General features: G+C 42.2%; 1 protein-coding gene across 1 annotated transcript; it reads right to left on the minus strand.

Annotated features, from left to right (window-relative positions):
- Positions 1 to 12,849: 12,849 nt before the first annotated feature.
- On the minus strand, positions 12,850 to 17,102 carry tmem275a (transmembrane protein 275a). The gene is made up of 2 exons (XM_018676614.2): positions 16,508 to 17,102; positions 12,850 to 15,583 (listed from the first exon to the last, which is right to left on the minus strand). The coding sequence occupies exon 2, from the start codon at positions 15,445 to 15,447 to the stop codon at positions 14,827 to 14,829; it is 621 nt and encodes a 206-aa protein (XP_018532130.1). The 5' UTR covers positions 15,448 to 15,583; positions 16,508 to 17,102; the 3' UTR covers positions 12,850 to 14,826.
- Positions 17,103 to 17,182: the final 80 nt, after the last annotated feature.

A 17,182-nucleotide genomic window follows, 5' to 3' on the forward strand; every position in this document is an offset into this window, starting at 1 on the left:
CCAGCTGGCACTCAGCGGCCTGTTCCTGTAACATCACCCGAACCGAGTCAGGCTAGAAGCATCTGATTGTTCCTCTCTGGGGTGCAACAGTGAGTACAGACTGAAGGCACTATTATTCAACCCTAGCCTGCTACAGTGCAGCACATGCACTCACTGACAGAGACATTTAGCTGAGCCATCTTAATTAAAGTTTAAACACAAAGACAACAAATGGCCTCTTTATGTTTCCAGATCTGTGACTGAAGATCTCCTCAACAGGAGCCACCATCAGGTTAAAGTTTACAGTGACTCTCTGACATCAAGTCTTTTTATATACAGTACTAGAGAGTCAACTGGAGTTTCCACTGAGTAAAGCATTTTATGATGGAACAAGTCTGGATTTATGTGTATAAAAACAGCCTTGTTTTCAGTTTCCTTTTTATTGTCAGCTTACTACTCAGCACGTTATAATGATCATTATCTTTATGGACAATGACTTTGAACTTTTCAACTGCGTGATCAGTTACAAAATGTGAGGTTGTAGATCTGTATCACTGCTGGATCTCACACAGGACTGGGCGTAACCGACACATTATTAAAGTATAACTTATATAATATATAAAACAATAAATCCCTGAATCCATCAGGCAAAATTATTCAGCAGCCATGTTTATTATAAGAAAAAATGGTTCTAGTATTCGCAGACTACTACATTATTTTAAATTAAATATCTTTAGAATTACCTTCTATTTTTCAACATTTCATGGACCACACTATTACTTGAGTAATCAAAAGATAGTTGCAGATTAATCTGAAGAATAATCATCATCATCATCTTTACTTACATGCCATTTATCATTTGATAATTGCATTTAATGTGGCAACTAGCAGTTATCATTAATTAGTCATTTTTCATCTCAGGACTTTCTGACATTTTATATATCCAATGAGTGTTATTTGTGCATGAAACACCAAAGCAAAAGGTTGTGGTCTATTTCTGGAGCTACCTTTGTCCTCATTTGACTGTGTGCACCCTGGCTGATGTGTCACAGGGTCAGGGAGAGATCAGGGCTGAACATAAAGGAAGCCTAATCAATAACCTTGCTCTTGGACCACTGGCCTAAGTGTTACCTGCAAGAGGAATGACCTGCACTGAGCAGCAGAATGAATAATGACCTTGTGGTCATTGTACTGTACGACGGTGCAGGGAGGTACATGCATGTGCCTTAAAAACCCCTTGAAATCGGAAATGCTTTGAAATCAGATCAATACTTTTTAATCCTACCATTGCTTTTTAACACTGAGTGAAGAGCATGCATACCTCCTTACAGACAGATATCATCCACAGCTTTGATTGTATCACACTGCAGTGACTGACAGGGAGATGTTACTAAATGTCCAAACCCATCATAAAACATAGTCCAAACCAATTCTGACACCATGAAATTTCACTCGGAAGCCCATTGTTCGTGGCTGTATGATAATTAGAGCTGGCCTCGCTAGCTGTTTATGTAAGAGGGGCTTGTTTATTCAAAGTGAGTTCAGTTTGTGCGAAAGCCCCTTTGGATCTCAATGGCTCCATTATTAGGAGAGTGGTTAAAGCCTCTTTCAAACTTCAAACATAAGAAGCCTCCTACTTGGGCAAATGGGCTTGGTGATCTGCAAAAACTGAAATGTAATCACTCTGCATATACAGCAACATGCAGAACGGTGAGAAAATGTGGATGTATGAGGCCTCCATTAACATGTCCCAAAACGTTACGCAAGCTCTACTCTTCTTTGAACAGTCTGGGAAACACCTGTGCATGCCATGTTCCTGATGTAGCCTGTGCAGTTAATGAACATGCAGATATGTTTCATCTGTGGCCATAACGCAACGGAAATGTAAATACAAACGGCTGAGGACTCATTACATTTCCACTGACCTGTTAACAGAGCTTTCTGTATGTTCTACGAGACCAAAGAGAAAAGGACCGCACACAGCTGGGTCATTGTTCTTGATGGGGGGGGGCTGTAGTGTGTGTAAAGCCCCATTAAGAACGGAGGGCTGTAAGCCTCTTTGACTGTACTCTCTGCACCAGCAGACACTGAACCAGGTAGAGTGTAGCAAGCACAGTTAAACCACAGAAAATTGCATGTTCAAATCCTGGTTTAAGAAAAAAACAACAGCCCCCGTACGGATGTGACCAAAATCTGTGGCACTACATGTTCCAACACCAGATCAATATGCAGTACAAGATTTATTGTTACACTGCGAATGGAGAGGTCAATACCTATCCCCTATTCACTGTAGCAAAAGCTAGAGGATTAGCTCTCTGAGGAAGTTTGTAAATAGAGAAAGTGCTCCTTGTGCACACTCTTCTCCTCAAAGGCCACTTCCATCCTGTTTCCCTGAGCACAGAGCGAACTGGTTCCCAGAAAAGTCGACTAAATGCCAAAAAAGGACATAATCCTCATACACTGATCCTCTCAAAAATCTCTTTGTTCTAACAGTTTGATTTTCTTGCACAGAACAAGAGGGCAAAGCTCTGGTGTAGCATCATCACTGCTGGTGTAATGTATCAAATCTCATCTAATCTAATCTTATGATATTGTCAAGTTATTTGCTTTGTAATATTGTGTTAGTTGCCAGAGGAGCCATAGATCTGAGGATGAAATGACAGCAGCCATTCATCGCCTGGCTGTGTGAAAGCAGTGTCTCTTTATGCCGTCTTGATTACGCTGATCTCACCATCATGCTGCCTGAGTCACATGGCTAGCCATATGCCAACCATTGGGTAAGCGACACTGACACCGGGCACTAGTTATCCCGGCACCTCACAAAGCCCTTCAGCTTCCCTCCGCTCAGCCAGGGGGGAAGCTGAAGAGTTTTCTTAAAAATATTAAACTAATAAGTAAATGTTGAGAATTTACTTTGAAGTGATGTCACTTGCTAACTGAGGTGTTAAATTGGCTTACACTGAAAAATGAAACATCCATATACTCAGTGCTTATTGTAAATCCAATTCTGTGTATGATAATGTACACTGATTTTATTTTTTCTGTCTTTAAATGACAAATAAATATATTTATTTCTAAATAGTTTGAGAATATACTCCATCCATACTATAGTAAAGACCAAAGCATTTGATGTGTATTCCACTTACTACTACTTATGTCACATTCATCTCACAGTATAATGCTTTTAAGTTTCTAGTTTCCATTTCATCCACACTTATATTTTATTCATTTTTAATGACTAATGTAAAAGGGGTTTGGCTTGTAGTCAGCTGATTTAGTAAAACAGCAGCACATTTAACCCTCTCTTCAAACTTGTTAATGTTGCATTTCTTGTTAACGCCGTACAAATCCAAGGCCTCCACGCCCACACATCACATCAACACTAAACAACCATCGCGATTCACTTACAGCTAAGCTGATGTTAACAAGTCCCGTCTAACCACCGAACACAAAGACGTGAAATGACTATAAACCTTCAACACAACATCTCATAAACAACAACAAAAACGTCACACAATGCTGAAGTTATGGAGGGTTACTGGGGATCACAACTAGCTCACTGCTCACCACAGCTGTTAGCTAGCGTTGGCAAACCAACAACAAACAAAGTTGGGAGCAGCTGGTTAGAGACATTAGCAGGAGTAATGCTAGGTGAGAGTTAGAGGGGTAAGAGGAGGGAAATATCAACTTACGTTTATCAGGTGGTCAGTAACTGAGAGCTAATGTAGCTTCATCTCTGCTGCAGTCGACAGTTGTTCCAGTAACAACTTAAAATGGTCACGAATCTATTAGCTTGTTTTGAGGTCGTCAGCCCCATAAAGTTGTAAAACACCTCTTTTAATTTAAAAATTTAGCCAGTGTCCCCCCCCACACACACGCACAAATAAATAAATAAATAAATAAATAAAATAAAATGAGTCTGTTTTTGCCCAAACTCACGACAAATAATTCCTGCTGCTAATGAGAACACCTGTTAGCCCTGTTAACTATGTCCTGCCTCTGTTTACATGAAGGAGAGCTAAACTGCATTCAAACCCACACTTATAGAATCAATGATTAGCACATTTAAATACATAAAATAATATATTTGAACCACATTAATTACTTAAATTAGTTTATACACAAGCTGCTTTCAGGTTGGTCACATCTGTAAGAGCTGTTCTTTTCTCTCTCTCTGTATTTATATCTCATTTCCTGTCACCCTGGCTAGTCCTCTGCACCATAAGGTCCATTTGATTTCCAATTCAAATGTCCGATATCTGTGCAAACTACACATCAAGATTCAGAGTTGCCCCAACCTTCCCCTTTTTTTCAAAGTCTGCACTTTTACAGTAATGACATCTACACAACATGCAGTGTTTAAAGTATCTTCACAGTGTCAAACTTCTAGGTAAGCAGTATGTAGGCGTTATGCAAGGGAGGGTGACTTTGCTCTTCATGAGTCAGCTACGTCAAGTCTCGAGTCAGGAGAAGTTGAGGAAACAGCTGCTTCCTTGTGTCGCCTGACTTTTTTTAATTTCCACTGTGAACCAGTGAACCTGACCTAGTTGTAAAGCTATAAGCACACAATTCCTGCTCAGTAGGGTCTGCCATATAGTCATTTACTTTAGTAATACCACATATCATATTTTGAATTATTTGGAGGCAGCTGGATCTCAAGAAAAGAAAAAACAATGAGGACTTTAATTTGACCTCTGAATTACCAGGTTCATAACAATAGTCTTTTTAGGTTGTCTGAATTTTCTCTTGCTCTCTTTCACCTTCTCAGTTACACATACAAATGTCTGGTTTCCAGTTTCATGTGATTCTTTCTTTCCCTCTTTCTCTCAGCCTTTTTACAGTTCCGATACCAACAGGTGAGTACATGTAATCAGATCAGGAAGAGAGGAGGAGTTGTTCAGTCCCAGGTGGGTCACCGCAAACACCTATTCAAAACTAATTTGAACCACACAATAACTGGTCTGACCGGGGAATTGATTTCACAGCCTGTTGTTCAAAGATGAACTTATCAACTCTCGTGGTCATTTCTTCTCTTAGTCCCTATTTTTTGTGCTCCCTCCCACTGATGATAAGAAGGAGATAACCATGATTGTCATAGAGAAACCATCCATGAAGTAATGAAATGCACATATTTCCTTTGCACTAAAAAGAAAACTGTTTCCCACACGCCGTCATTATCTAATGCTTCAGTGTGAATACAAGATTAAAAGTCTACAGCCATGCTTGCAGCTCTGTGAGCCTGTATTCAGCCACAGCTGTGCCTTGAGCTCAACTGCAGCATAAAGACAATGCTAACAGGTATGATGTTTATCACGTTCACCATTTTAGGTTAGTGTGTTAGCGTGCTAAAAAGCACAACACACAAAGTATATTTGAGGCTGATAGGAATGTCATTTGTTTTTGCAAATGTCTAATCATAAATTGAAGTATTGGACAGTGATGATGGGGCCAAATGAAAAGTTAGTGAACCTCAATGAGTTCACTAGTGTTTAGATATTTAGATATAAGCTTCAGAGAAATATATGACACAATAATTAATTCATTCTTTAGCTGAACTTATTATATCGTTTTCTAATCTTAGCAGGTATCAAAAAGCCAAACTTAAAATATGCACAGATCTAAGTGAAACTAACCGAAAAAACAAAGAATTAAAAAATGAAAATACAATACAATCAAACATGTATATGCAGTAGTTCATCATTTCACCACACTGCCATTCATTCTTATTTCTACTCCTACTTGGGGTGATATCGGGGCCGTGGCCTTTCCCAGCATGCATTAGGAAGATAACAGGGCAATGTTCTGGACGGGTCACCTTTCCATCACAAGTTTTTAGATAAGAGATTTTACAGAACATCACAAGATTAAATGACCTAGTTACTGTAGCCGCAGACATAAGGCAACTCTATGTTTCAGCATTTTAATACAATACTGGAAATGATATGTCACTGTTGCTTCATAGAAACACTCAACATACATACCCTCATGATTGGTTATAATACACACAGACACACACACACACACAACGGGCTCAGTGAGGATTTACAGCAGGGATTATATTTTATTACACATGCCATCACTTGCTGTAATCCAGTTTAACGGGGCCTTGTTTGCTGACATGTTGCAGATAGGATGTACAACTGAGAGAGGGAGTTACTCACTCCGTCGTGGCTGAAATTAGCATTGTTAATCTGAAAGCCTGACCCCTGCGTCATTTAAGGTGACAACGCAAAAATGTCAAAAATGTGGACTTTTCAAGCTGAGTCACCACCAGTGCATGTGGAGGAACTGTCATATCTCAAACCCAGAGTTTAAGGGTTGAATAAAGCAACAAAACAAAGCTTTTTGTTTTCCTGCCAACCTTCCACTCACATCTTATTTGGTCTCAGATGTACTGATATATAAAAACTTCCTCATCTCAATTAATGGTAATGTTGTTGCTTTGTAGCTTTGCAGAATGAATAAATACTTACTGTACACTGATGAATCGATGAATGAATGACTGAGTGTCCCTAAAATGGAAATGTTTCTGTGTCTTGTTAGCCAGGTTTTACATGGTGCTTTGCATAATTTAGAGAAAATGTGTAACATTTTAATAAAGATCACAGCAAATACTGTCCACAGACAGCAACGTAATCATCTATTTCCACAAAGTCTCAGGAGATTAAAGTTGGAGAAAGAAACCAACCATGCAGAGCATTCCACTTCATACATCTCAGTGGTTACATAACTGGCTTTGAAATCAACATTTGTCTTGTGGATCTGACATGTGGATTGTGTGTTTAATGTTAAATTTGGAGCAACTATTGTTGACATTACTCTCCTGTTTCCATTTAGCACAAATGTGTACAAGAGTTTGCAGCGTTAAACTGGCACTGTCAGACTGTGGTAATCATCCATTTGTTCTGTCAACAGTCAACTCCAACAAAACAGAGAAGCTTGTTTAAAGGAGACAGTGACCATGTGATCATAGTAAGCCACTTAAATCAAAGCTCTGGATATTTACTTTTATAAACCTGCCAACAGAAGATATAAACAAGAACAAGTACCTGGAAAAAGACTGTTAAATTACATGCGAGAGAACACATTGCCTCATCTGTTTGCTTTAAACTGGATGTCCAGTGGCTGGTGGGTCAGGGTCTGTTGGGTGGAAGTAGATGCACAAAACCCCAATTTGGGTTGCGGGGGTGTCTCAACGTGACCGTGTGTTGGATCCAGAGGAACAATCAAACCGGGATAAGGGAGGAGGGACTGCGGGGACAATACCGAGGCTGTCCGCTGTAGGCCCCATGCCACATAAAGACCTGATTATTCCCCCCCTGTTGGCTGGCCTTGCCGAGTGGACAGACAGTGGACTCAGTATTTCCCTTCCTCTGTTGAGCAGTGGGGACTCTCCTCCAGTCTCAGCCAGGGCAAAGCAATTTAAGGGGAGCTGTTGTTTTGGAGAGCCACTGTGGGAAAGTCATTAAAGTGTAAAGCATCTCTCTTTTATTTCTTTCTAAAGGACTCCTGGAAGAGGCATCCACTAAGGCGGTGGATGGTAATGAGTGCTGACACAGACCGGCCACCCCCACAGTGCCGTGTGTGCAGATAGCCGCTGCCATGGCAAACTGGTTGTATGTGGAAAAAAAAAAAAGAACCGGCCTGTCGGACGCAGAGCAAGAAGAGCTTCCTCTCTTCCACAGGTGGCCAGTGTCTACAAGCAAACTACTAAATCAGATCTTTTCTTCCTGCAGGAAAAGGACTTTCACTCGCTTTGGTGGCCTGCTGGTGGTGCGTCATGTGCTCCAAACATCGGCCTGTCATTATTCATGCAAAGGGGACTTAGTGAATACCTGATACGCAACACATGGCTCTTAGTGATGCTGAGATAAGGCCTTTAATTTAATCAAAGGTTACTCCTCAACTGTCTCCTCTTACTGATCATATCATTATTATTCCATGTAATATATATTTAAGTGGTGAACTGAACAGTTCACAGGTGAGTGTAAAACTACCTATCATCCTTTCTCCACTGACATGACCCACACAACAGGCCATTATCATGACATTACAAAACCACAAAAGCAGACGTAACAGCACACCGGGACAAAGGTACAATAAGTGGCTATTTGCGCTGCATTGTAATGACAGAAGTCTGCAGAAACACATCAAGGGACTTCCCTTTATGCGAGTTCAACTGCTGCACATAAAACAATCAGACAGTGATGCACTTGCAGATTCATAAATGGTCAGCAACCATTAAACCATGAGATAAAGGCAGACACACAGAAACAGCTGACATCAGTGTAATGCTGAATTTCAGAGTATGACAACCTCCCCTCAAATGTGGAGCGCAGAAACCGGTCTGAAGCAGTCTGCCTGTGTGCGGAGAAGTGTTTTTTTTTTTTTTTTAAATTCATTGTCCCCAAGTTTCTTTGAAGAAGGGGGGCCTCTGCTGGAATCCAGTGGTACCACATGTTGTTTACCAACCGTTTTGTACCCCAGGACATCCCAATACTGTTTTCACTTGGCTCATTATGTCCTGTAACCGTGGCATGCGGCCGTCACATCAAACATAATCCATACCATAACGCTCACTGTACACAGCATCCTGATATGAGGACATGATATTTGTAATGTTCTACAAATCACGTGTAAGTGCCCTCAGGAGGGTTTACTGTAGTCAGCACCACCATGAGATGTTATTTTGGCTTGCTGGACTCACAAGTTAAATATTTGAGCAGCGGTCATCCTTAAATATTAGCACACCACTGTTCTATTTTCAGACTCTGTATTGATTAGCTTGATTAAACAGTGGGCCACGTGCAGCAGCACAACACTCATAGTACAGGCCAAAGACACAGAGTGGAGGCATAGAGAAACAGGGGTAACCATCCACACTGAGTGCATGGTGGCATTACTGAAGCAACTGAAAGCAGCATTGATCAGCTCAGTTAATGGCTGAATATAGCAAAGAGTGATTGATTTGACCGCCTCTGCATTAATGCCATCCATGCTAAGCTTAGGGTCCCATTGGTCGCAACTTTTTCTCATGCCTTTATGTTTTCCTCCTGAACAGCCCTGGGATTCAGTCCCTGTACACTATATTGTGTATGTTTCCTTCTCCTAGGGCCCACGTATAGACTTGTGAAAAGCGAGGTTATGCAACAGCCCCGGCCACTTGAATAAACTGCCATTTAACTGTGGGTGAATGGAGGGAGTTAAGAATGACGAGGGGGACCTATTGTCGGTGGTCATTGGTATGCAGGGCACCGCAGCATCACGATCGGGAAGCTCATTGGTTTTAAGGGAAATCCACTGTATCTTTACCATACACCCCCCCCCCCCCCCCCCCCCCCCCCGAAACAATCTGAGAAGAGCTTTCTTCTCCGTGTCGCCCTCAGACTGCTCCTGTCACAGAGACCAAGCAGGAAAACAGCACAGCAGTCACGAGGCCCGCCCATGCTTGGCACATGGCGGACCAAAACACCCCTATCAAGTCTTAGAATGAAGCCAACTTTTGTCTGATATGTTTTCTGATGAAACTGTGTGTTTAAAGGCACTCACACACCAATCTTGAGTAAACATTTCATTTACAGGGGAGTTGCAGGGAGTGACTGAAATATGCTGCTGTACTCACCAGTACAATGAGGCAATAATCAAAGGTGGACACTTGGTCAGTAACAACTGAAACATTAGCATTTTCTCCTGCACTAAATAAATCAATGTAACCTCTTTGTTGACCTGGAGAAAAAAAGGCATTTGAATACAAATTTGACACCTATTGTCATCTGATCCAGCAATGCATGCAGATAACCAATGGCCTGAATCTTTTTAGTCCAAACAACAAGGATTCACCCCACTTCAGTAAATCCTCCCCCACCCCCCACCCCCTCCCCAGTCTGTCTTTGGAAGCGGAGTGAACTGGGTTAGGGTTATATAACCAGTGTCTGCTCTCATAGATCCTCAGCAGCTCGTCTTCCCCTAATCTTTTCAGCTTGATTACACCCTCCATCCCCCTCCTCTGCCGACTCATTCAGCTGAGAGTGTTCTCTCTCTCTTGCACAGGGGCACATGAACAGAACCGTCAGGATCCGCCATGCGCCGGTTTAGAGCGGATGGGATGCTTGTGATTGCAGGTGTGAGTGTGTGTGTGTGTGTGATTGAGTGTTGGGGGGGGGCTGCAGCAGTGTTTAGTGTTTTGTCAGCGTGCAGCATCAGACAAACAGGAAGACCACGTTGGCTCCATCTGAGGTTGTGGTTGTGCATGTTCGCCGAGCTTCCGCCAGACCTCTCCACTTGCACTGTATCTCAGCATCACAAAAACAATCAGGCTCAGTCATTACTGCAGCTTGATATCTGCACGAACGAGAGCGATGTTACAACCTGCTCGGAGACATCAACACTGATTTTGTAACATGCAGTGATGCTGAGGGGAGACTGCTGGTACTGGAGGCGTTCCTGCAATGCATCAATATGGATGCAACATACAAAGAGAGAGTGTTATGAAAGAGTGTCAGCATTTACTACTGCTTGTTTACAGTGTGTCTACGCCCCCTTTAAATGGTTTTCTCTTTGATTTTTCTGACAGAAAATCAAACACATTGCTCTGTTCTTAAACAACAAAGGGCAACATTTTGCAGTCAAAGGGTGCATTCGATCACCGCTGTGATAAAAAAGAAATTCAGGTTAAATGATTAGACAGTGTGCCGGCTGAAAGCGTTTATCAGCCACACCGAGCAATTTGATTTCTAGTAATAAGGAAGTCTGCATGCTTCTAGTGTGGAACTATAAAACAGCCTTTTGGACATTGGTTAAAGGGAATGGAAAGGCTAAGAGAAAGTGTTTTTTTTCACCTGAAGTGCTTATAAAATTGATTTTAAAAATAGCCTGAGGACACATGGAGACATGAAGGTTCAAGGAGTAGAGGTCGATTTCCATTTTTCCATTCCATTTCCATTTTTTTTTTTTTAACAATTAAGCTAAACTGCAGTGGTAAACCATGACCTCTCACCCTGACCTTTGCTCACCAAGAGCATAAACATGTAAAGACTCTCCTCAGGCCGCAGCTTACCTACAAACCCGTTCACCTCCAAAAGGCAGTAAATCTCATAGCCTTCAGCTGGCTTAACATTTAATATGTTTTATGAGCCTCCTCACTCAAGGCCAACAGGCAAGAAAACGCAGGAAGTGGCCCTGTTTGACAGGTGGACCCCATGGGAAATGTTTTCTGTAAAGCAGCATAAACCTGGAAGCAGTTGAAAGGTGGAGGGTGGGGAGGGAGCAGAATAGGGGCTCAGTAGTTTTCATGTTTTCCCACAATATTAACTGTTCTGGTGCAGACTTAATCACAGAAGATCCCATTATATGCTGCTGATATATGACAGCCTCAGTGTGTTGGCTGAGTTCCCTGCCTGCCTCATCCAGTTACAGTGACCAGCCCCAACCCACCATCTCTCTCACCATCTGCTGCTTCAAACTCGTACTGACAGTTTTTTTTTTTTCCCCCTCATTCCTACTGTAAACTTATGTAAAAGGTCAGACATAATCTTGTTGTGTTTTTATAGCATAAAACCAAAGTAAACAGGATTTGTAAATAAATGAATACATTTAAATCCTTATAGTGTCTCAATTTTGTACTGCAAACCAAGACACACAAAAACCAAAAACTCACAATGCAACCCTAAATGTAATCTTTTATCAGAAATTCACCAGTGACATTGAACATCTTTTTGGAGTCTCTTTAATAGGAAAAAAAGGTCCAGTCATCTGTGACCTGCCTCAGAAAGTAGGACACAGCAGATCTGTGCCTTCATCATCTTGTGAACACATGGGAGCTTTATCAGCATTGTCGCTGTTGAAATTGATTCTGTCTTAACATTAGTGTAATTAGTGCTATCAGATGAAGATTGCCTAACACAACCTGGTATCATGTTTTCACACAGTGATAAGAAATCTACAGACGTGATGTAAGCTTCTCAGACTTATCTAAAAAATGCTTTGTGAAAACAGCCAACAATCTCTAATGATTCTTATTCACATCAATAATCTATGTACAGTTTGCAGTGTCATCAGTATCACTCAAATTTAATCTGATTGCACCATTTGTTTTCTGACAGTCCAAACAATGGCCATCGGACACTTGTTATGATATACTGACAACTACTGGTTTGAGGTGAAACAACAGCCACCTTTTTATATAACTTTAAGTCATATGTGCGGCTCTGGCGCCATCCAGTGGCAACAAGTGCAAACATGCACATGAACACTTGTGGAGGAGGCAGATGGAGCTCATATTGAGTACTTTACTCAAGGCCATCTTGATGTGATGTGTTAAAGAATGGGAGGACATGTTTCTGTTCTTCACACCAGCCTCTCAACCAGTCAGCCTTTACATTTTAAAAGGAGAGCGGATGAGAGCAGAGGTGAAACAATCAGTCGATTATTCCATTAGTCAAATTACAAAATATTAATCAGCAAAAATTCAGTGTTTAAATGTTTTGTCAGTTGTTTGTTCCAGCTTCTCACATGTGAAGATTTGTTGATCTATCTATCTTTTGATGAACTAAACATCTAACTGAGAATATAATAAGCTAATTAACCAATAAGGAAAATCATATTTCGTTACATCCTCAAATGCAGCACTAGAAGGAGCCTTTCCACAGGTGTACAGGGAGCTGGTATATCATGGAAAGATGTGCTAAAGTATAAACTCAGCAACTGTTTTCTCACCATCTGGGAAACCATTTACACTTTATGTCTTGTTGTTTTCCCACAAACTGCTCTGAAATAATCTTTATAGACTCTGTTGATCGCCCAGCCCCAAGAAGCGACTGTTATCCTACAAGATCACTCTGAACTTGCTAGAAATCTTAATATTTAAACAAATCCAGTTGAACATTTTTATTCATTTCACTTCATGATGACACAAAATGCAATGTAGCAAGTACATGGTGTCATGCCACGTATACATAATGAGCAACTTCATGTTCTACTGAAAGAGCCTTTTTTATTTATATCTTCCCAAGGATTCAAATTTGGATCGGTTGCTGTTAAAATAAACAAAATTATAATCTTCACAAAAATATTCTATCCTTTACATGTTTCAGATTGTTGTATGCCACACAAATCAAAACACATAGATAACACCAATAGTTCACGACAGGGTGTTTGCATTTCCATAATTCAGCTCTCTGAACATGCAAAATGAAGCTCAGCACCTCTAATTTGGCTTGAGACAGAGCTTTGACAGAGAAACCGGTCCTTTCAAGGAGCTTTGTCACAAATAATGACGGCTAATATTGTATAAGGGAATGCGCTGGTCAGCGGCTGTGTGTCTGTATACACGAGTTTCTGCTGCTTCATATAAATTTCTGAGATGGAACATTTATAAGCCATTTGCATGCATTTGTTATATTGACAAAAACAGAGCTGTTGAGGCTTTCCTAACAATATGGAATAGAAATCCAGAGCCAAACAAAGGCTTTCTGAAGAAAACTGCAATTGTGCACTTTATATAGCCCTCATTAGTTTGATCCTGATATCTCAGTCTAAGGCAACTTTCCTTTCAAAGGAAGTCAGGGTTTGAATGTCTTTTTTTTTTTTTTTTTTTTGACCAGTCAGGTTTATAACTGACATGAGGACATCACAGTGATGGGGAACAAATACTTTTTATGCGATCTAAATATCTAAACTTTGCCTTGGCTTTCCCATATTGTGTGCACTAGGTCCAGTGAGGTCAACTTCTGCTGAATATCAAGGTAAAGTCTGTCCTATCTATCAGACATGAAAAACGAGAATTCACACGTTCACATTTGTCTAACGATATGCTCTCTCTGTGTCACATCACGCCGTAAATTTGAATTCATGATGACGACTTTGTCATCATGACACATTTTTATGCGTTAAGGTGAGGCAAGTCTCTCCTCCACCTGCAACACAAACTGTGATGAATGTGGCCTTAAAACTGCAGTTTGAGTAGCGGCTACCTTCAATAAAAATGCACATGTGAAATCAGAAACTGTCAAGACCGTGTTGAGAAAACATGTGACTCACAGTGTTTATGTTTGTGTGATGACAAAAGCTTGTCAAACTACAAGTTTCCACAAGCAGTGGAACAGTTACATGTAAATATACTGTAACATACTTTTCTATATGCACCATTGTTTGTTATAAATGTATTGGCTGTAGACAAGCAGTGTGTGTAATCACTTACTTGTGGGAGCAACTGTAAATGCCAAGAATTTGATCTCAGGTGAGACGATATTGCTTTGGGACCCCTGTGACCTATAATATTTTATGCCCCCAAAACAAGTTCAGCACTGAGGACGGCATACAAAATGCCAAATGTCACTACATAACTACCTGTACAGTTCAACTTTTCACCATCGACCTTTCATATGTAATCTTTGAAGTTTCAGAACAAATCACATTTTTCAGGAGAGCCCTCTCAGACCACTGCTGACCACTGACTTTTCCACTAATCAGAGTTAACAGTGAAAGAGAAATGTTTATGCTTTCAGACACTTAGTTTGATTTCTACATGAGAACTGTTCATAATGCCCCACGTTAAAAAAATAAAAGATAAAAACAGAGACCAGGAGGGAAAAAAAACAGCACAAGAGAGGTAGGAATTTGAATTCCAAAACCTATAATCCACAAATACTCTGATGTTTCATTAATTTTGCATGCTAATTACCAGTTGGCTGCACAGCAAGATAAATCAAAAGCATACTGCTGAAAACTTGTCACAACCAGAAATATGGCACTACATAAACTAGAGGACACAATCACACTCAGCAAGCCCTCGACCCAGAAGGATATTTACACCACTGGCACTCTGGCCTTGCAAGAGTTTCTGCTCTGCTAGGTGACCACTTCTTCACGTGGCAGGTTGAGCTTCACCTCCCCTCCTGCTGCTGTGGAGGCTGAGTAGACTGCGCTGGCGGAGACAGGAGAAGGGCCATTGGTCTCCATGGTGAAGAGCTTGCAGGAGCCCGGCAGGGCCGCGTAGGGAGGGTCCTTCTCCGGGCTGGATGCCCGGGAGGATCCGGGGGAGGACGTGGGGCTGAGCTGCACGGCCGTAGTATCCTGCAGGGTGTGCTCACTGGTCTCGATTTCAAATGCCGCCCCGCCGGTCAACCCGCCGTGTCCCATCAACCCGGCGCCCCTGCCGCCCACCTTTGACCTCCGCGAGCTGTGGGGAGGGGGGAGGCGGCTGCACACGCAACAGGCCCCGAAAAAGGAGAAGGCCACCAGCAGTAGGATAGGTCCGATGATGATCGGGGGGTTGGCAGAAGGCACCAGTGTGCTAAAGGCGAACGCTCCCACCAGGGTGATGTTGAGTCCAGCCAGCATGATGCATAGGCCACAGGCACAGCAGAGTGCCGGAGAGGGCAGGCCATGAGGGCGAGACTTCCTCTTCTTCTTCTTCTGGGGCTCCTTTTTAGGTACAGGGGTGCCGGTGTTTCTGTCAGAGATGACCATGACTTCACCTCCGGGCTCTCGCTCTTTCTCTCTTCCTCTGTGTGATTAAATCTCCCTGTGTTTCAGTCCGAACTCCTCCCCATGGCAAAGTTTAAACAAACTGCGTCCACTTCACAGCATCTGGAAATATCTTTGTCTGTAAAACGACAACACATGACAGATGTCACGTTGACAGCCACATTGACAGAAAACAACCTGCTCACACTGCTCTTGTTGCGTGCACTGGTATCAGCTATCTAATGATCCCTGTGGGCACAGTGGAGTGTCCTCCCTGAGACAGTCTGTGTAATCCATCAACGAGCCCTGAACATTCATCACTCTGCTCTGCTACTCCTCTAAATTTCTAATATCTGGAGAGGTTGTGCTCTGACACATTACGACAAATATCTGATAAACCACAGGTAGAGACACTGTGTGGGGTAGAGTTATAGTACACCTGTAGTCTATGTTGGTGACACCTGAAGCCTGTCCCACATGATCTAAAACGTAAAAAGTACAGAGCACCCTCTGTAACTATGGCAGAAAAAAACATATGGTAAGTATGATGAAAATTAGCAGTAGTAGGAACTGGTGGGAACATTCACTGGGACTTCCACTGTTAACAGTGTAGCATAATAAAGCATAATTACATGGTAACAAAGCCTCAGTATAAAATGAGATGCATGCACCCCGTGACACTCGCAGCACCAAGTCCTCTGTGTGAATTCAAATTGAACATGACTGATCAGAACCCCTGTTTCTTTTCTCTTGATGTGTGAATTTAAATGTGTGAAATGCCACTGCAGCTGCTCCATTCATGCCAGCTAGGCCACTGGGGGAACAGCATTTGATTATTTAGTTGCAATCAAATCAGCGCAGCAGACACACATCCAAGAGCATGCAGGATGCTGAGGGGGGAAATGTGTGTGTCAGTAAATCTGTGATGGTGACTGTATTACAAACAGCACAGCAGGTTGAAGTATGAGCTGTTTTTTTCTCAGAGGACATTTAAATGCACATGCTCACTGCACTAATGTGTTGCATTCCTGTAAAAAAAATTAAAGCGTAAAACGCATCTTACCCTTTATGTCGACGCACTGAGGGTCTGTCCATTGTTTGATGAGTAGATTTTTCAACGCGATCCTCAGCCTTAATTACCGGGTGTGATTACTGAGAGGTTGAAGGGACACGCAGACGCCACAAACAGAGCAGGGTTTTCGTCCCGCTTTCGTAGCTTTACAGTCCTGAGGGCACAAGTCATGACAGCCATTCAATCAGCGGCCACGGGGAGCAACGCGAGGCGAGGCGAGGCGAGGCGACCTGCCGAGGAAGATCAAAATCCGAGAGGAGGGAGAAGATCACTTAGGTGAGATGGCATTTCCTCTGAGTTGACACGCGGACGCGACGCCGCGCGCTGCTCCTGATGTGGACCGAGACGCAGCACGTAGCACCTGACAGGTCATCCTGCAACGGAAATGGGTGGGTGGGAGTGGGGTGGGTTAATGTATGCGAAGCTTCTCTCCGGCAGTCGGTGTGAAATCGTCATATTTCATTTTTTCCATATTTGATCGGCCACGCAGATCTTCTTCTTCTTCTTCTTCTTCTTTTTCTTCTTCTTCTTTTTCTTCTTCTTCTTCTTCTTCTTCTTCTTCTTCTCTGGATGTGACTCTCCTGTCGCCTCCTTACTGATCCTGATCCATCCTTTACCACTTCAACCTGTGTGTGTGTGTGTGTGTGTGTGTGTGTGTGTGTGTGT

This window comes from Lates calcarifer, linkage group LG4 (assembly GCF_001640805.2).
Source record: "Lates calcarifer isolate ASB-BC8 linkage group LG4, TLL_Latcal_v3, whole genome shotgun sequence".
Lineage (NCBI taxonomy): Eukaryota > Metazoa > Chordata > Actinopteri > Centropomidae > Lates > Lates calcarifer.